Source organism: Callithrix jacchus, chromosome 2, assembly GCF_049354715.1.
Source record: "Callithrix jacchus isolate 240 chromosome 2, calJac240_pri, whole genome shotgun sequence".
NCBI lineage: Eukaryota > Metazoa > Chordata > Mammalia > Primates > Cebidae > Callithrix > Callithrix jacchus.
In genome coordinates, this window is record NC_133503.1 from 86,156,733 (window position 1) to 86,174,320 (window position 17,588).

At 39.2% G+C, this 17,588-nt stretch overlaps 1 protein-coding gene across 1 annotated transcript in view; it reads right to left on the reverse strand.

Moving 5' to 3' along the window:
* Nucleotides 1–235: 235 nt before the first annotated feature.
* The window catches only part of PRDM6 (PR/SET domain 6), a 95,152-nt gene continuing 77,799 nt past the window's right edge, over nucleotides 236–17,588 (reverse strand). Inside the window, exons 7-8 of the mRNA XM_035291000.3 lie at nucleotides 8,550–8,726; nucleotides 236–1,882 (exon numbers count right to left, since the gene is read on the reverse strand). Coding sequence (XP_035146891.1) covers nucleotides 1,768–1,882; nucleotides 8,550–8,726 — 292 coding nt within the window. The 3' untranslated portion in view covers nucleotides 236–1,767. The remainder of the gene's footprint in view (nucleotides 1,883–8,549; nucleotides 8,727–17,588) is intronic.

Here is a 17,588-nt window from a genome sequence, read left to right on the forward strand (position 1 = left end):
CAGAATAGGTCATATTTCTCTTTATGGCCTGGGGTCCTAGAGATTATTATTATTGTTATGTGTATATATGCATATATACATATATAAATAACTATAAACACTTATTAATGAGGCTCTGTTGAATTCCATTTAAAACATGGTAGCTGGGCTGCTAAGGAATAGAGAAGCAAAATTAAACGGAAAGAGAGATTTTCTGAGTCAGAGGCATAATAATAGATTAAACCATGCAGTATCCTTGCCTTTTAGTAGTGAGTTCAGTTATGTGTCTCATTTTTATTGAGGGAAGACAATGGGAAAGCTCAAAGACAAGGAGTTCCTTAAAAGACTATGTCCTGATATCAGGTGATGATGCAACTTACAAACAGAAATTGTTGTTATTAAACACTCTAGTTTTTATCCAAACTGGCCATTGAGGTAGACAGTCTCTGAGATGCTGCTGGGAGCTATCAGTTTTTCCCAACATAGATCATTTCATTAAATGTGACCCAATTTCATTGAGCACCACTGCTGAACTACCAACAGGCTAGCTGAAATTAAACTCACTTTCTAAGCACTCAAAGAATAGTGAAATTGTATACAAAATTCTTTTTCTTTCAATTAATCAATCTCGAGAAAAGAAAAGGTAATTTCACTGATAAAATTGGCTACTCCTGGGCTATCTCTTCTAACCACAACCTTCTCCATGGTTCCTCCTCTCAAAGTCTCCTTGTCTGGGCTATTTTCACCTGTATTTGTAGAAATGCTCCCCCCACACTCAGGAGAAAGGAAAGGGGGCTCTTGGGGTTCATCGATATGAAGAAGAAAGATAAAACTGCTAAAAGGGCCTTGATAATGGGGGTTGGCACTATTTTTGTTCACATGATCAACACTTTCACAGAAACAACTAAAAAAATTACATGAAGCCTAACACCTTATCTCCAGCCTTAGACCAAAGAACTTTATTTTTGTTTTCTTTTTTTTTAAGCTAAAATGTTATTGAAAACAAACTTTTCTCAACGAACTGCTTCGGAACAATATAACGTATTATGAAGCTCCGTACATTTTACATGTTCTTGCAATCTTGACAGGACAAAGTAAGTCCTCAACTTTTTCCTTTGAATTTTGAAATTGAAACCATGTACTTCCTTTTCCAGACTCTCCTGCATCAAGACCGGGCTGTTTGGAAGAAACCGTGTGAAAAGTGCATGAGAAGTGAGCATGGAAGACACGGAAATGGGATGTGTCTGGGGCTAAAGGTAGCACTGACTCTGTGAAGGCTCTTGCTCTGCTTCCCCGCAGTGGTCCCCGCTGGGGCAGCCAGCGTCAGGCCAGGCCAAACCGACACAGCAGACGGAAGGGCTGTACAGTGGGTCCCCATGAAACATGCTACTAAAAAAAAAGGTGCAACGAGAACCAAGTCCCTGTGCATCTTAGTCACAATGGAGGGCAGAAGAACCCATACGATTCCTCCCTTTGGTATTAAATAACAGTTTTTAAAAAGCTTTTTAGAAACAAAGCAAAATACATGGTGGGACTGGAAATGTTAGCCATCCCAGGTCAGTTGTCCACCGAAATACGTCTCATCTCTAGTCATAAATAAATAATCTCTTTCCTGGTCTGACTTCCATGCCAGGATCAATAGCTCTTAACATCTTACTTATTTTATTACTGCTTTTGGTTTTCTGGGACTGATTGAAAGTTGCTCAGAGGAAATCTTTGGTTTTGCTTAAGTGTCCGTGACATTTAATCATGACTTTCCTTGCAGTTTAATTCCAACCAGTCAATCAGTTAATCCACTTCGATTGATTCTGGGCTCTCGGTTATTGGCTTGCACTCATTGGGCATCCGCTGGTGTCGGCTCAGCTGGGTGGCCTGCGTGAAGCTCCTCTCACACCTCTCGCACCTGGTGGAGGCAAGAGAGAAAATTGAGACCAGGGAGCGGGGCCTGCAGGGTGATGGGCTTCCTCTCATCCTGCCTAATCAGAACAGACACTCCAAAGTGGCTTCAGATTTTACCGGCTCAAGAGGTTTAATTGGTGGCTCCTTCCAAGGCCTGGATGCCTGTGATGGGACAAAGCCCGTCTGATGCAGAACAGAGGGATCTGTCAATAGGCAGGGGGAAGGTGATTTCTCCAGAGAGCCCTGTCCTGTTGCAGCTCTGATCACTGTCAGTTCAAATAGATAAAGAACAAAAAGAGATTTTTAGGAGTGAGCCATCAAAGGAGCAGCTTGTCTGCAGTTTTCTGCTCTGTAACCCCAAAGAGAAATTGATGACAAATAGAATTTCACCTACTGCTAATTTACAATCAGGAATTCTACTCCCTTTAGAACAGCAGCCAAAGAGTGAACATCTTGGAACTTGGAAACTAGAGGAAGTAATACGTTAGATTGCAGTGACTGTGAGGGGCAGTAGGCATGGTGGCTGCTTTTTTGCAAAAGCTGGTTACAGTGTCACAGCCCAACCAAACCTAGGGTTAAAATGATTTATAAAACTAGAGTTTGCAGTGGCACAGGAGAAAGAATTATACATATGGGCTAGAATTAAGGGCAGTGTGTCTGATGAGGAGAAAATGTCACACTTCAAGATTTATCTCTTCTTAACTTAAAGGAGAAATAAACAAACAAAGACTGTAATCTAGAGACCCTGAGTCCCTCCCTATCTCCCATGTCCATATCTTCCAAACAACCTTCCCTGACTAGCTTGGTGGCTACTCAATCTACAAAAAGCAGAACACACACTCAGAATCTAATGGGAGCCTGTTGTTTTTCTGTGGATGTTGTCCCTGGCTGATTGTTTGTGACTGTGTGTGTATACACACATACCCACAGAAGAACTGTGGCAGCCGGCTGGGCACGGACAGTGACTGCTCCATCACTACCTTACTTACCTGGGCTGCCTAGAGCACTGGCCCAGCATCTAATACAGCTCAGAAGCCATCTCAGCCAACCCTAATGCCCTTTCCTCAAATCTTTGAAAGAAAAGGTATTTAAGAAGAACTACACAAAATTGTCTCACTTTTAAATAATGCAACCTCCAGTTTGTGAGCCCCTGCTCTAAGAAAGCTGTGGCAAAAGCCACCATGACATAGTAACCCTGCCTTAACACAGACAAAAAAGCCACAAGCCCTGTTATCTGTTAGGCATTCCTTCTTTCTCCTCTTTAGCATATTATGTTGAGTACCCTATCATGGAAATAAGTATCTATAAAATAGGACACATCCATCCTCTCCGGGCATTCTTGCATGTTTTTGAACATTGGGAGGCAGGAGCTTGATATTCGCATTTGGATTTTTCATGGTATCTGTACCAGTGGAGTGTGTCAAGGGAAAGAAGTTGTGTTTCTTGGATTGTCTTTCGGGGAATATTTTTAGCAGCCAGTTCCACTGTTAAAAACTGCATTGTGATCTTGACAAATGTATAATGTCAGCTTTAATGTATCAGACCTATCAGCTCAATGAAAATAACTCAGAAGTATTGATCACCTAATGATTTTTGGTGTATTCATTAACGTCCGTGGGCAGCTCATCCCCTCTCCAGAGCTCCTGGAGTGCTGAGGACACGTTAGCGAACTGCTGATTGTTTATTAGAAAACGGATTAGTTACTGGATTAGTGTGTCAAAATATACTACCTTTCACTGCTTGACAAACTTTCAAATTATTATATTCCTTTTTTTTTTATCTTGAAGCTCTAGAATCAATTTCAAAGAGAGTAGAATAGCTTGAACAATTGTGAGGAATGAAAATGTGCCCAAGTCATGGTTTTGCATTTCTAATCTTGTGTATTAGAATATGAGGAATACATGAGTTGGCAGTTTAGTACTTCCTATAAGGCAAAAGTGTATGTCTGTGTATAACATTTAAACATCCAGATTAGATGGAGACATTAAGAGGAGAGTTACATTTTTCTCAAGTGTTTGCCTAAATGCACTGCAGATATTTACACACATGGAACGATTTGTTGTAACAGTCAGAAAATTTGTCCAATATATAGGGTTCGTAAGAAGAGTATTCCAGAAAAATCATTTCTAGAGCCATCTGCACACCAAGTGTGAGTTAAAAATACAAGCAGATGTGTAGAAATTACCTTATTTTTTCTCAGGGATTACTTCTTCTTGAGGAAAGAAGGCTACTAGAAATAATATCTACGTGGTTTGGGAATGACAAGAATACAATTTATATATGTGAGGAAGTAAGAGCTAGATATAAAAATAGTTTTTTTAAATAAGGGAAGGACTTCAGTTTTATGTTCATCATCTTACATTTTAGAGAAATCTCTTCCACAAGATATTTTCATAGTTTAATCAGCACAAGGACAGAAGTCAGAGCCAGACTTCACTTGGTTGGCATCTAAATTAACCCTGAATTACAATCCCAGATGACTGACTGGCAGGGGGATCTCCAAGCCTGGACTTCGTGCAGTGTAACAGACTAAGAAGGAAAGAAAGATGAAGGTAATGCGTCATGAGGGAGAATCGCCCTTGCACTCAGGGCCTTCACTGTGCCTTCCCTTAGCGTAGGTGCTATTGCCACAGCCTTGAGGGGAGCATCTCAGGAGGGTGAAGTGGAAAGTCTACCAAGTATTTCAGCAAAAAGAAACTCCTCAACTTTCTATTATACCATAGTGAGCATCTTAGACTTAATTATTTCTAAGGCTTGAGATCCTTCTTTACTTACTATGATGGTTGATTGGATTATATGTACAAGGAGCTTAACAAAGGATGTAAAGTTCTGTTACCACAGAAAATCTGCAAAAAGTTTTTTGTGCCTCTATGTCACCAAATACTTTTTGAATTGAACCAAATTGCACAGGGCTTTGTATGTGTGGTATGTTCAATATATATTTACTGTATTTACTGATTTGCTTCTTGGATTTGCTTTAATTTTGCCTAGTTCTTATTCAAATATTAGATGTCCTTCAGAATTTCCTTTGATTTTTTTTTCAAAAACTCCATTTTTTTGAATGCAGCAAGAACATAGCAATGAATGATTCTCCCTGCTTCTAACAATAACGAAGAACTCCTCCTAAGGAAAATCCTGGCCTGTTCTCAGCTTCCCGGGTTTAGAAAGCCAGGCATCAGGCAGTTCACACAGATCCTCTCAGGCAGAGCAGAGCAGCCCACTGAAATCTCAAGACACTCTGTTCAGTCAGAAGGAGGAAGGAGTCCTTGCTGCAAATAATCATTTTTCGATTGCCAACTATCTTCCTTACTTCCTTCTTTCCTGCCTGCCTGCCTGCAATAAAATGCTCGGCCATTGCTGTTAAATGATATCTTGCTTTGCTCCTGTTTTCCATGACTTCCAGTATCATAGAGCAAACTGAAAGCCAAGACCTTCCATATGATCCTCTGATTTTTATTTTTCATACATGCTCCTTTGTCTTAGAAATCCTAATTCTACAGCCTAGGGTAGCTGCTGACACGCCCATCATCTACCCAGAACTTGGGAGACGGATTCTTTCCTTGGAATTTCAGCCAATCAGATATGAGGCAAAGCCTGGACTGAAACTCTGACCTCTTCATGCCAAATCTTCTCCAGCCTTCTTTGGATTGCAGTAATCTTGATATGCCTTCAAAAACCACTTCTCAGCAGAAGATTTTAGAAGTTGGAAAGGGCTTTCTCTGACATGGCAGGCTCAATCTCAGCTCACCCCTGAGAATTCTGTAAAGGCCTCCTGAGCCCAAGACATACAGTTGAGGGTTGTGTGCCTTTACAAGATTCTTCTCCTTCTTTAAAACATTGTTTAAGCCAATACCCATTAGTTGAAGTAGTAAAATTAATTGTTGTAGAGAAACCCATTTTATTGACTAATCTTCGAAGAAATAGTTTTTTTGCATGTTTGTTTTATAAGCTTGTAAAAGGATATCTTCATGATATTTACAAATGTCCATGGGATGAATATCCATGAGCTGTGCTTGGAAGATTCCCAAAATTCCCTTGGGATAGATCAATTCTAAAAGACCTGATCGTATACACTAAAGAATTTAACGTACCATTCCCTAGAAGATGTTTAAATCCTGCACTTTCAAAATAAGTATATATTCAGCTCGCCCCTGGGAATAGCTATTTGAAAAATTTAAAACAAAATTACAGCAGGTGGCTGTCTAGATAAGAGGAGGAACACACGGAACTAAAACATATACGTGGAATTTAAGCCAACACCTTGGTTGTTTTTTTTTTTTTTGTTCCAGATGTAGGTAAGTATGATTACAAAACTTATTTTTAGAACAAGAAAAACACAATCATCAAAGTGCTTCAAATATTAATCTGATGAATTAAAATTAAGTTAAAATGGCAACTCTATTGGAAACATGACAAAAACAGATGTTAAAGGAAAAAAATTGACTGGAGTCAACAGGGTTACACATAAGTAACACCTTAACATTAATAGAAATCTATTTCCCATTTTGACCCTGAAACCTCTTCAATTAATTACTAAAATCTATTTACACAGCAACAAGATAAAAATCAATCTGATTCTTGGCACTGTATTTGTCTGGCTGCCCTTTCTAATATAAGGGGCCAGAAGGATCCTGAACCCTCCTGTACCTCTGCTTTTGAAAAGCTCTCTTACTCAAAGGCAAAGGCAATGTGCCATTCACTGCCAATGCCCTCCTCCAGAGCAGTGATGAAGCCAGAATCTGGGAACCCTTTGGGACTCAGGCCAGAAGGCGATGACAAAGTACACTAGGCAGGATACAAGCACTGGTGATTGGGAACTCCTAGGACTGTGGTAGCCCATGCAGCCCCTTAGGGAGGATTAGAAAAAGATGTCCTCTGAGCTACTGCAGCCTCAGTGGGCACAGCATGGTTGGCATAGCACAGACTGGATTTTAGACCCCATTCTGCCCCCTTAGCCAGATGCTCTTAAGCAGTGAACAAGCTGCACCTATGTATAGCAACAAAAATGATCACTATTTTGATTATTAATACCATAAATTAAACCATGTTGGAGAATAGTTAAGAATGCTGAATAAAGTAACTAATTCTTGAGGAGAAGAGGGAAAATGACTGTCTTTGATGAGTTTCTCCCTTCACTGGCAGCCAGAGAGATAGGCAGGACCCAGACTACAGGACTCTGTTTCCTGAGATGAGCCTGGCCTCAGGCTGAGCCCAACAGTGCGCCATGACAGCAGGTCTGGATGGAAAATCCTGGGTAACAAGGCTCTGGGAAGGCTTCTTGGCTGAGACTGAGCAAGGGGATTAGTCTCCTACTATCTGAATCATTTCCTGTCTTGCTTGATCTTGTCCTACAGAAGGTAAATAAGGGGGTAACTCTATGCTCTTTTAATTCTCCTTCTCAAACAGAAAAAGCCAGTAGAGCAAATGTGTGAAGAGAGCTGTAATAGGGTTGAACTGAAAAGAGTTCATCACACAGACTGTAAAAACTGCTCTGAGACCAGTGATCAAGCACACATGCTGACTCACTCTCAGGGCTTTCCACGTGCTGTTTGAACTGCCAGAAATTACCTTCACCCACCACCCATATGTCTAGAAAGCTCCTATTCATCCATCAAAACATATCTGAAACACCAACTCTGCCAGATAGCATTGATTCCTCTATTTCTGTGCTACTGTGAAATATCATACATACATTTCTTACTGTTGTACTGTTCGTCCTATAATTCATTTATTAATTGGGCTTCCCTTTAGACTATGAGGTTCTCAAAGATGGAGGAGGGGAGAAGCAGCTAAGCCTCATTCACCTTTGTATCTCTTGTACCTAGCAGGGTGCCTAGCACAAAAGTACATACTTGGTAAATACCTGCTGAATGAATGAACACATATATAACTGAACGTGTAAATGAATGAATAAGTGAACAAGTGGATGAACAGACCATCTTGCATGATTCAGATGTCCACCATTTGGATGAGTGTGCCATGTGTAGAAACACACTCTCTTGCTTAGATGCCATTACCTTGCCAAAGCCCTTAGAATTCAATTCCATCTCTTTCCACATTCCCCAAATCCTCAGATAGTCAACGTACTCTGGATTTGGTTTTCTCTTTTTTCACCAACATGGTAATTCTAAAGTCCAAAGTATACACTAAAAACTCACAAGTTGGCTGCTATAATAGGTTCAAACTCTTTAACATATAGAAAAGAAGAGGATATATTTCATCAGAATCCTGAAGTGTTCAAGTTCTCCAGGAAGGGATTATTCTGGTGTTCTAAACTTGTAATCACCTTTCTGATGATCACGAGGCTTGCCGATGGCTACAGGAGCTCTATGTGGCTCCTAGACAAAATTCCAGAAACACAGATCATCAGAGACTGAACAAATATTCAAATTATTTACTCCTACCTCCTTATTTTGATGATGAGAAAACAGACCAAGAAGATTCATCTCAAGACCAAGGTTGGAAACTTGAGTGAGGACCAGTATATAGGTTTCCTTACTTCATTTTTTAAATGTCAGCCACTATACAAGGAAATTTGTTTACAGCCTGGACACTGGCCTTCCAAGTAGCTTTTGCCAGCTGGCTAAGCCAGGCAGCACTGTGCTGATGCATCTGCTGGCTCTTGGGAAAGGCTAAGAGAAAGAGACGGTGGAGTGCTAGCTGCTACTTACTTGAAGGGCTTTTCTCCAGTGTGGGTTCGGATGTGGTTGTTGAGGGTGGTGGCCCCGGCAAAGGCACGACCACAGTAGCCGCACTTGAAAGGCCGGTCACTAGAGTGAGTGACCACGTGGTTCCTCAGCTCTGAAGGTTGGGAAAAGGACTGGGAGCAGTGGCCGCATTGGTAGGGTCTGAAACAAATAAACAGACTGCCTGGTCATTATTTTCGGTGTTGCTCAGTGGAAGTCAGAATCATATGACAAGGGGCCAAAACTTCTTGGTGACATTTTCTCAATTTCTAAGACAGAGCATAGAGCTTTGGCCACTGGATTCGCACTACTTTACTTGTTGCCACAGGAACAAAATTCACAGAGCTGCAGAGACACATCAATTCCCAAATGAATATCCCTTTCCAGTACTAATCATACCATTTTGGAAACCCCTGCTTTCTCATTTTTATCTTCCCTCAGGCAAATGTTAGGGTACTTTTATAAGCAGTGAAAGCACAGACTTCATTAAGCAGATGTTACAAGAGAAAATATATAATTGTCTCTTATGCTTCCATGGCACTTTTATCTTTTCAATGTGCTTTGAAAATCAGTTATCCAGTTTAATCTTTACTATGGTCCTCTGGGACAGAGAAAGCAGTTGCTATTATCTCTGTCAGTTCAGAAAACTGAGGATAAACTGTCCTCCCAGGACATAAGCTCTTGATACTAAGGTCATTCTAAGATGTTTGGACCTTATCCTCAGTACTAGGTAAACACACAGGCAAGTCAGCAAGTTACACGTGTATTTTAATAGATATTAAACTGTGGTGCACTTATAGCATAATCACTGGTTTTGCACAGATGTGTCTCTTGTCAAAGAAATCCTGACTTCTACCTGCTATTTCCCCTCCAAATATTTACCCACCAGATCTTTCTCTTGAACATCACCTCCCTAGTTTAATCTGGCAGCAAGTCATGATTTATAGCAGCACATAAATGATAGGATGTCACTATGCTTGCGGAAGGATGACTCTGGTGCAACAGCAAATGGAAGGAAGTGGTGACAAATACCTGATAATTAGCAAGATTATCACAGCACATTCTTCCTAGCTCATGAGAAGTAAATCAATTTTTGGTTTTCATAAAATAGATTAAAATTCTGTCTTCTCTACAGTTCTTCTGCTTACTTAAGCAGAATATGATGAGTGATATAAAACCCAGGGAGTTTTCCCTATTTGAAACTATTTCATATCATTCCTTGACAGGATTCTAATTTGTTTATCAAAATGTTTGTTTGGATAATTAATAATCTGTCGTGAGGGTATTAACAGCATTCACTAAGCCCTGGCTTGTGGGCCAGACATTTCTGGCTGCATTTAGAAACCAATGGCAAAAGCAGACTTAATTGCTCAACCTTTAACAAATGCATAAGCTCCAATGATCAGAAACCAAAATGAAGGGCCAGGAGACAATGGTGACCGAGCATGTACCACAATTCAATTAAGTGCAAAATAAAGTGTACCCTCTCATTTGTCAAGTGAACTGCTTAATTGTGGCTACTTGCCTCACTGAACACAAATACTATTATTTCATCAGGCTTCAGCACACTGAGCCCTGATTGTAGAATTTTTTAGCTTGATTAATAGCCCAGGATTGGTCAATAACTCAATACTATACAATTTTAATTACTTACATTTAGAAATCTATCTACCTGCTCTCAAACAAGTTTCAAAGAAATATATAAAAGTCTTTGGTAAGGAGTTTATCAATCTTGACAAATTATGCATGCATTTTATGACAATTATAAAATAATCCTTTGAAAGCCATTAAAATTATACATAGATGAAAATATCCTCCTGCCAAATCTGTTCTTTGTGGTAAACATTAACCTTAAAGGGTTCCTGAAAAAATAATTCTCTCAAGGTTGGATTTTTTTAAATGTTATTGAAGATTATAAACAAAATAATATATTAATATATGCTATATCCACTGACAATTGATTTTTCTGATAGTGAAGGGACCATTAACATTTATTAGCCTCTGGTTATCTATTTTTAATAGCTATCACAATAAACAATAAGCCACTAAATAAAACCAATTAATCTTTTCTTTTTTTTCTAACTCTGCTGTCAAAAGTTGGGGTGATTTATTTCTCACAGTCAGAAGTCAATCCATCCTTTTTATGTTAATAGTTCACGGTGGCAAAGATTTACACACAGGGGAGCAGAAATGACCACAGAGAGGTTTATGTTGAATTCTTATATCAAAGTAACACCAATGGAAGGCAAAGCAGATTCTAAAACATCACCTTTGCCTGGAGCACCAGCCTGAGAGGCATATGCTAGGGATGCAGTGACCTATACGGCACCGTTTTTAAAACTTTGCAGAATTCTGTTTGAATGAACGGAAGGGCCTACAACAGTAGAGATAGGGCTCCTGACTGTTAAGCTGTGGCATTTGGACAAGCATTCAACTTTCCTGACATGTTTTCTCATCTACCTGGTAAGGGGAATGGACTGAAGATGCTGATCTCTTGCATCTCATCATGCTTGTTCTTGCTTTCAGGTAATCGACAAATGTGCGTCACCCAAGAAATCTGTACAATACAAGATTTCTTGCCTCCCAAGATACAGCAACACCAATATGATCTCTATTCTCCTTCACATCTACATGCTAGTTCGCTATACATGGAGCTTTCTGTGGTTCTATGTGTGTATATGCTCATTAGAATATGGAAAATTTAAACACATTGGTAAAAAGTTGAGAATTCAGAATAAGAAAATCTAGTACCAAAATATAGGACCAAACTTTGTTTTGGTTAATCTCAAAAGGCAAAGCAATATTCCTTCATTGTTAGGTACATTGAAAAATAAGATGTTAGACTACCTGGTCCCATTCACCTTTGCCAAGGCTGATTTTGTACAGAACTTAGAACCGAAGCAGGTACCTCACCTGCCCCTATAACAGCAGTGCCTTTTTCAGTCCAGAAATCTATAGAAAGTCCATAGAAATTACAAAAGTTACACTGTAAGTAGACAAGATTCCTTTAAACCCTCTTTTCTTGGATTGTCAATATTTCCTTAAAAATATGAATAAAAGAAAATGATCAAAAAGTAATTTTAAAATCGATTATGTCCCTAGGGTTTCCTAAGGACACAGGAGTACATTCAAAAATTAAATTTTCAGGCCCAACAGCAGAGCTTAGAAAACATTATCATCACTTTGGAATCTCAGGCATCACAACTTCTTTTGGACAACTGGCCACAGAAGTTAAAACTATGCTTGCACATTTCAATTAGCACATCCTAACTCCACATCTCTTAATTTACAGCCAAAGGACCTTTGGGGCACAGGATTAGTTGTCATTACTCATCTTTTTATTCTGACAACCAACATTCCCATTAATTTTCCAATGTCTGGCCAAAAGGTAAGAGTTAATTTATTATTAACCTTTTGAATATAGTAAGTTCTGAAGTTCTGCCTCCCATGATGTGTCATACTCGGAGACACTCGTAAGAACTAACATCCATGAGTGCTGGGTTTAGCTTTCCTATTTCCGGGATCTCATGACATTGCATGACTAAATGGGAATCTTCTTTATTTTTATTCTTTTTATTTTTTTTAGACAGGTCCTCACTCTGTCACCCAGGCTGGAGTGCGCTCATGTGATTTTGGCTCACTGCAGCCTCAAACTCTTGGGCTCAAGCGATCCTTCTACCTCTCAGCCTCCTGAGTAACTGGGACTACAGGCATGTACCATCATGCCCAGCTAATTTTTATATTTTTTGTAGAGATGGGGTTTCACCAGGTTGCCAAGGCTGGTCTCAAACTCCTGGGCTCAAGTTATACACCTGACTTGGCCTCCCAAAGTGCTGGGATTACAGGTGTAAGCCACTGTGCCCAGCCCCGAAATCTCCTTTTTAAAGCACTTTATTCTCTCCAAAGCATTTCATTCTTCTCAAAGCAAAGGCAATGATCATGTCTCACAAAGGGATAGCATCTCATGACCACAGTATTTTATGGCTTTTTTACCACTTAAGATCTTTAGTAGTATTGTCTAATGATGGAGCTGTTCTGTATCTGATCTACAATACTGGAGCCACAAGCCACATGCAACTGCTGCACACTTGATGTATGGTGAGTGCACCTGAGAAGTACTATTTTACTTGATTCAGATTAATTATGTGTAAATAGCTCTATGTGGCTAGTTCCAACACACATATATCCAGCTTGATGAAAAAACAGAAAGGTGCTCCTTATATAAGAAAGAAATAACTGAAGAACAGAAACCACCTGGGTAGATTTGGGTATTTGGCATATATCAATGCTGGTAAATGTTTAAGCAGAAAGACAATCTTGTACATCGCCTGGCACTCCTGGTCACTGGCAGCTCCTTTGCCAAAGATAACTCCAGTAAAATGTGCAATTCATTTGCTTTGAATCTGTAATTGGTTTGGTGTACACATGGGAAAAGGATGAAACATTTAACAAAATTAAGTATGGTTTGGCTTAAAATTATTAATCCTGCTTTGATTTTTCTTCCATGGCCTCCAGGACAAAACGTGTTCAGTTGGGGCCACATTCTCTCTTTGCTCAACATCAGCCAGTCCAAGTGCAAATCTCCCAAGACTTCAAAGGGAGATTACTTAGGTCACTGCTGGCTGTGTGGAGTGAGAAAAGAACTTAGTTCTATGTAAGGAGAAAAATATTTCAGGATGGTGACAGAAGTGCAAGACCAAAGAGCCAGAAGAACATCAAAGCTAGAAAGGAGATAACCTTCACACTTGGGGCATGGGGAAAAAGCAAGACACAGAACGCTGATACATTCTAAGCAACTATTATGAAGATGAATTCTCTCCAGGCCCCTCCTACCAGAGAGCCCCTGCTAATGTCTTTCTACCCTCTGGTTCCACCACATTTCTTAGAAATAATGATGCTTCAAACACAAATGTGAACAGGTGATGGTGTGCCCAGGAAGCTGAAGGCAGACTTGCTCTGTGTGGCACAGTCAAAAAGGAGAATGGAAAAGAAAAGGGATGAAAAATAAAAATCAGCATTATAAACACATTTTCTGCAGAAAATAAAAGAGAACATATTTGTCAGAAAACAATCCACCGTGATTGAAGGCTTTGCTTTACCCTTTCTGGAGCATAGCCCCTACCACCTCACTGCCCCAGTGGGAGTGTTGAGAGTTTCTGTAGGAAAAAAAGGCCAGAGGAGTAAAGGGATTTCTAACTCCTGGTTTGAGCAAAAGCAAGAAAAGTTGCTTTGGCCTAGGCAATAAGCCGATGCAAAACCCAAATGTTTATAAAGTCCCTGAGCAAAATTTTGGTTGATCTAGATCTCAACAGCTTCTTCTCTTTGAATTTATTCAGGAAAAGAAAAAGTCAGTAACCTGGTAAAAAAGGAGAAATAGATTTTCAGTTTTGTATAATATTAACAGAACAAAATCAAGAAAAAATAATTCTGTGGCTCCTGGACCTTCATGGGTGTGTTTTTGTCTTTAGTATTGATTTCTACTTTGCCAGGTCAGACTGATTTTTTTTTTCTGTGTTGAATGTGAATAACCCAGTGGTGAAAAAGGATGAGGCTGGGATCCCTGAGTATACACAGATTTCTTTCCTTTATATCAAGGCATAGACTTTTTGATGATACCTCACATGAAAAATCTCATGAATATAGACGCATGAAGTCTCTTGGATGGAGGTTCAAATATCTGGGGTTTCATGGCCATATACTCAGTCCACTGAGTGAAAAATCATTTGGACCTCAGATTCAAGGGCCTGTTTCAAATTTGGACTTGTTTGAAACTCTAACCTATTTTACCTTCTGACTTTGTCTCCTGTGTCCCTCTTTCTTGCCTTTCTTTTCCCTGGTTCTAGCAAGATTTTCCTATCAAAATAAAAGCTTTTGAGTTTTTCAAACAAGGGAAAATGCTTTCTAACTATTCAGCCTTTTCACTGTAAATGGCTGAATGGGTGTATATCACTAAAGACTAAAGGCCAGCTGATGTGTGGAATCAATCACTAAAAAATATATGTATACAGGCTGAGCATCCCAAATCTGAAAATCCAAAATCCAAAATGCTCCAAAATCCAAGATTTTATGAGCAGCAACATGATGATCAAAGGAAATGCTCATTGGTGCATTTCAGATTTCAGATTTTCAGATTTGGCATGCTAACCCAGTAAGTATAATGCTAACATCCCAAATCCAACACAACCCCAAATCAAAAACTCTTCTGTTCCCAAGAATTTTAAATAAGGGATTCTCAACCTGTATTAAGCAGTTGTAATCCATGTGGATAATAACCATAAAAAGGTTCCAAATGCAGCTACTGTCATGAACACATTTGAAGTTCTAGTGTAGTTCTGAATATTTTTTCCATTTAGCGATTCACCCATGTGGTTAAGAAATTATGGAGAGTATCTTTTACCTCCAAACTTTCTGGTACAAACAGAGCATCCAGGGTTCTGGAACAGAAATAAGCCATTCTAGCCCTTTATACTAAAACTAATTATGTATATAGAATAAAACTAGGGCGTCCAAGTGACTGGGTATCTCCCTCTATTTCCCATGGTCTTCAACAATCAACTCATATGTGATGATGTAATTCAAGCATCTCTTTGTTACTAAGAAACATTGTACTTTATTACTTTGCTTATAAAAGGAACTGATTTTTTGAAGTAATAATTTTTAATTTTAACTTATTCAAGAAGTTGATGGTAACACCTCTCAAGTGTTTTTTTTCTTTTTTCTTTTTTTTTTTTTTGTGACAAAGTCTCATTCTGTTGCCCAAGCTAGAGTGCAGTGGTGCAATCTCAGCTCACTGCCACCTCCACCTCCACCTCCTGGGTTCAAGAGATTCTCCTGCCTCAGCCTCCCAAGTAGCTGGGACTACAGGTGCACATCACCATGCCTGGCTAATTTTTATATTTTTAGTAGAGACTGGGTTTCACTATGTTGGCCAGGCTGGTCTTGAATTCCTGACCTTGTGATCTGCCTGCCTCGGCCTCCGAAAGTGCTGGGATTACACACGTGAGCCACTGTGCTCAGCCATCTCTCAAGTCTTTACCAACAAGGTGCAGGGAAGGAACCCACTGCTTCAGTAATTTAATCCCACTTTGGCTCCTTCCCAGATAACAAGCACTCATTACTTCACCTCATTTGGAAAAGCTGGCAATTCCACACTTGGACATCTGAAGCAAATAAGCCTATCAGGGTCTATGACAAGACAGGCATCTCATGCCACCTAGATTTTTGCCAATAACTCTAAATTAGCTTGGAATCAGTACAGACCTAACAATACATTTCCCACTGAAATGTATTTTGAATATGTAAGCTTTCTAGTTTTTGAGACCTATATTTTTTTCTGTTAGTTACCATGCATAACAATATTATAAATCATGATACTATTCTTCTACAGGACAGACATCATAACACACACATATGATTTTCTAAGTGTAACTGAGGTCAGACAAAATAGTTTGTTTCAGTATCTACTTAGCATGAAATAGTTTCATTGCTTTATGGCATTCAGCATAAATTCATCTCATCTCATCCTCAAAGCTACACTTTGAAAATTCTACTATCCAGAAATTTTCAACTATTATTTTAACTGGCATGATTAGTTATGACAATGAAATTTTGCAAATAATAGATTCACTGAATTCAATCTATTTAAAAAGCAAGTTTATAATAAGATTTTAATGCATCTTTTGTATTTTAAAGACTACTAAAATGCTTTGCAAACTTAGAAGAGATATATCTGGAGGTTCTATGTACACTTGCGAGGAGGCAAATTTTGAAAAAAGAAATCTTTTCTGAATGAGGAAAACATTTTCAAACGTTTGTATCGCCTCTACACCAACAGTACTAAGATGTGCAGAAGTCTGTTGATATTCTCACCAGGGGACACCCCTATTGAAAATAAAAGATTGTGAAGACATAGCTGCCTTAAATGCCCTAATTAATGTTCCAACATTAATTAGCTACAGCAATGTTGATGCTAAGCAAGTGGTTTTTCCAACAGCACAAATGAAGACGTATGCATGTGTAATGAGCATATGTATCCTGTAACTGATGATTATTATTTTATAAAATATCCACCTCCTCTCCCCCACACCTCCATCGTCCCTGTCTTTGCTTGGGTTTTCTAGGCACACAGTGTGTCCTACAGAGCTGGAAGGGAAGAGCTGGGTGTATATGATTAGGAGAGGAGAGCCAAGTTAAAGTTAATTAGTGGCAAAATTAAGAAAATAATCCAGAGTCCTGCTTCCAAGTCTCCTATCCTAGCTTCAAAAATTATCTTCTGCTTTTATATTTAAAGTGCATTTGGAATGCTATTCTTGGATACTTGGTTTTTAATCAAGTTTTCATAGGACGTGAAGGAGAGAGAAAACACAAGCAATCCTTTCTTATTGAATTAATTTGATTTTTGTCTTTTGCGCTCCCAGCTATCAAAACTGTCGAATAAACCGGTTTTGATTCATAAATAATAGTTCCATTATATCTACTGTGCCACTCGTCAGAGCACCTGAAATTTTAATTCACTTGTTCAGCTAAATTTCATCCTCAGTTCATGGCCATAAAACTCTTTATTGACAAACTTTCAAACCAACTTTGACTCTGAGGTATCTAGTCAACATTTTTCTTCTGTGTGGATATTAGTTTATTGAATAAGTGGCATCTGTTTTCCTCCACATCACTAGCAGAGTAGGTATTTCCTTTTGACAGCTTTGCAGGATTTATGGGTTTGCATGCTCTGAAGAAAAATAGTACTAAGCAAAAAATTCCAATTCATTACCTCTTGGTACTTAATTAAGTTCATACCCACGGCACACTGGAGGTGAACCCTGAAATGACTGTGACAGCAGCAGAGCAGCCAGCTATATTATCTTTGGAAGACAGAGAGGATTCTAATTATCCTGACCTCATTTTTCCATCTATGATATTCATAAACATTCCTTCTATTTCTCTTCCTTTTAAGCTTGGACAGAACTGTTTGGAAGGCAAGTGCAGAGTTTCCTCTGCAGCCACCAACCTGTCCGTGTAGCCCTTACA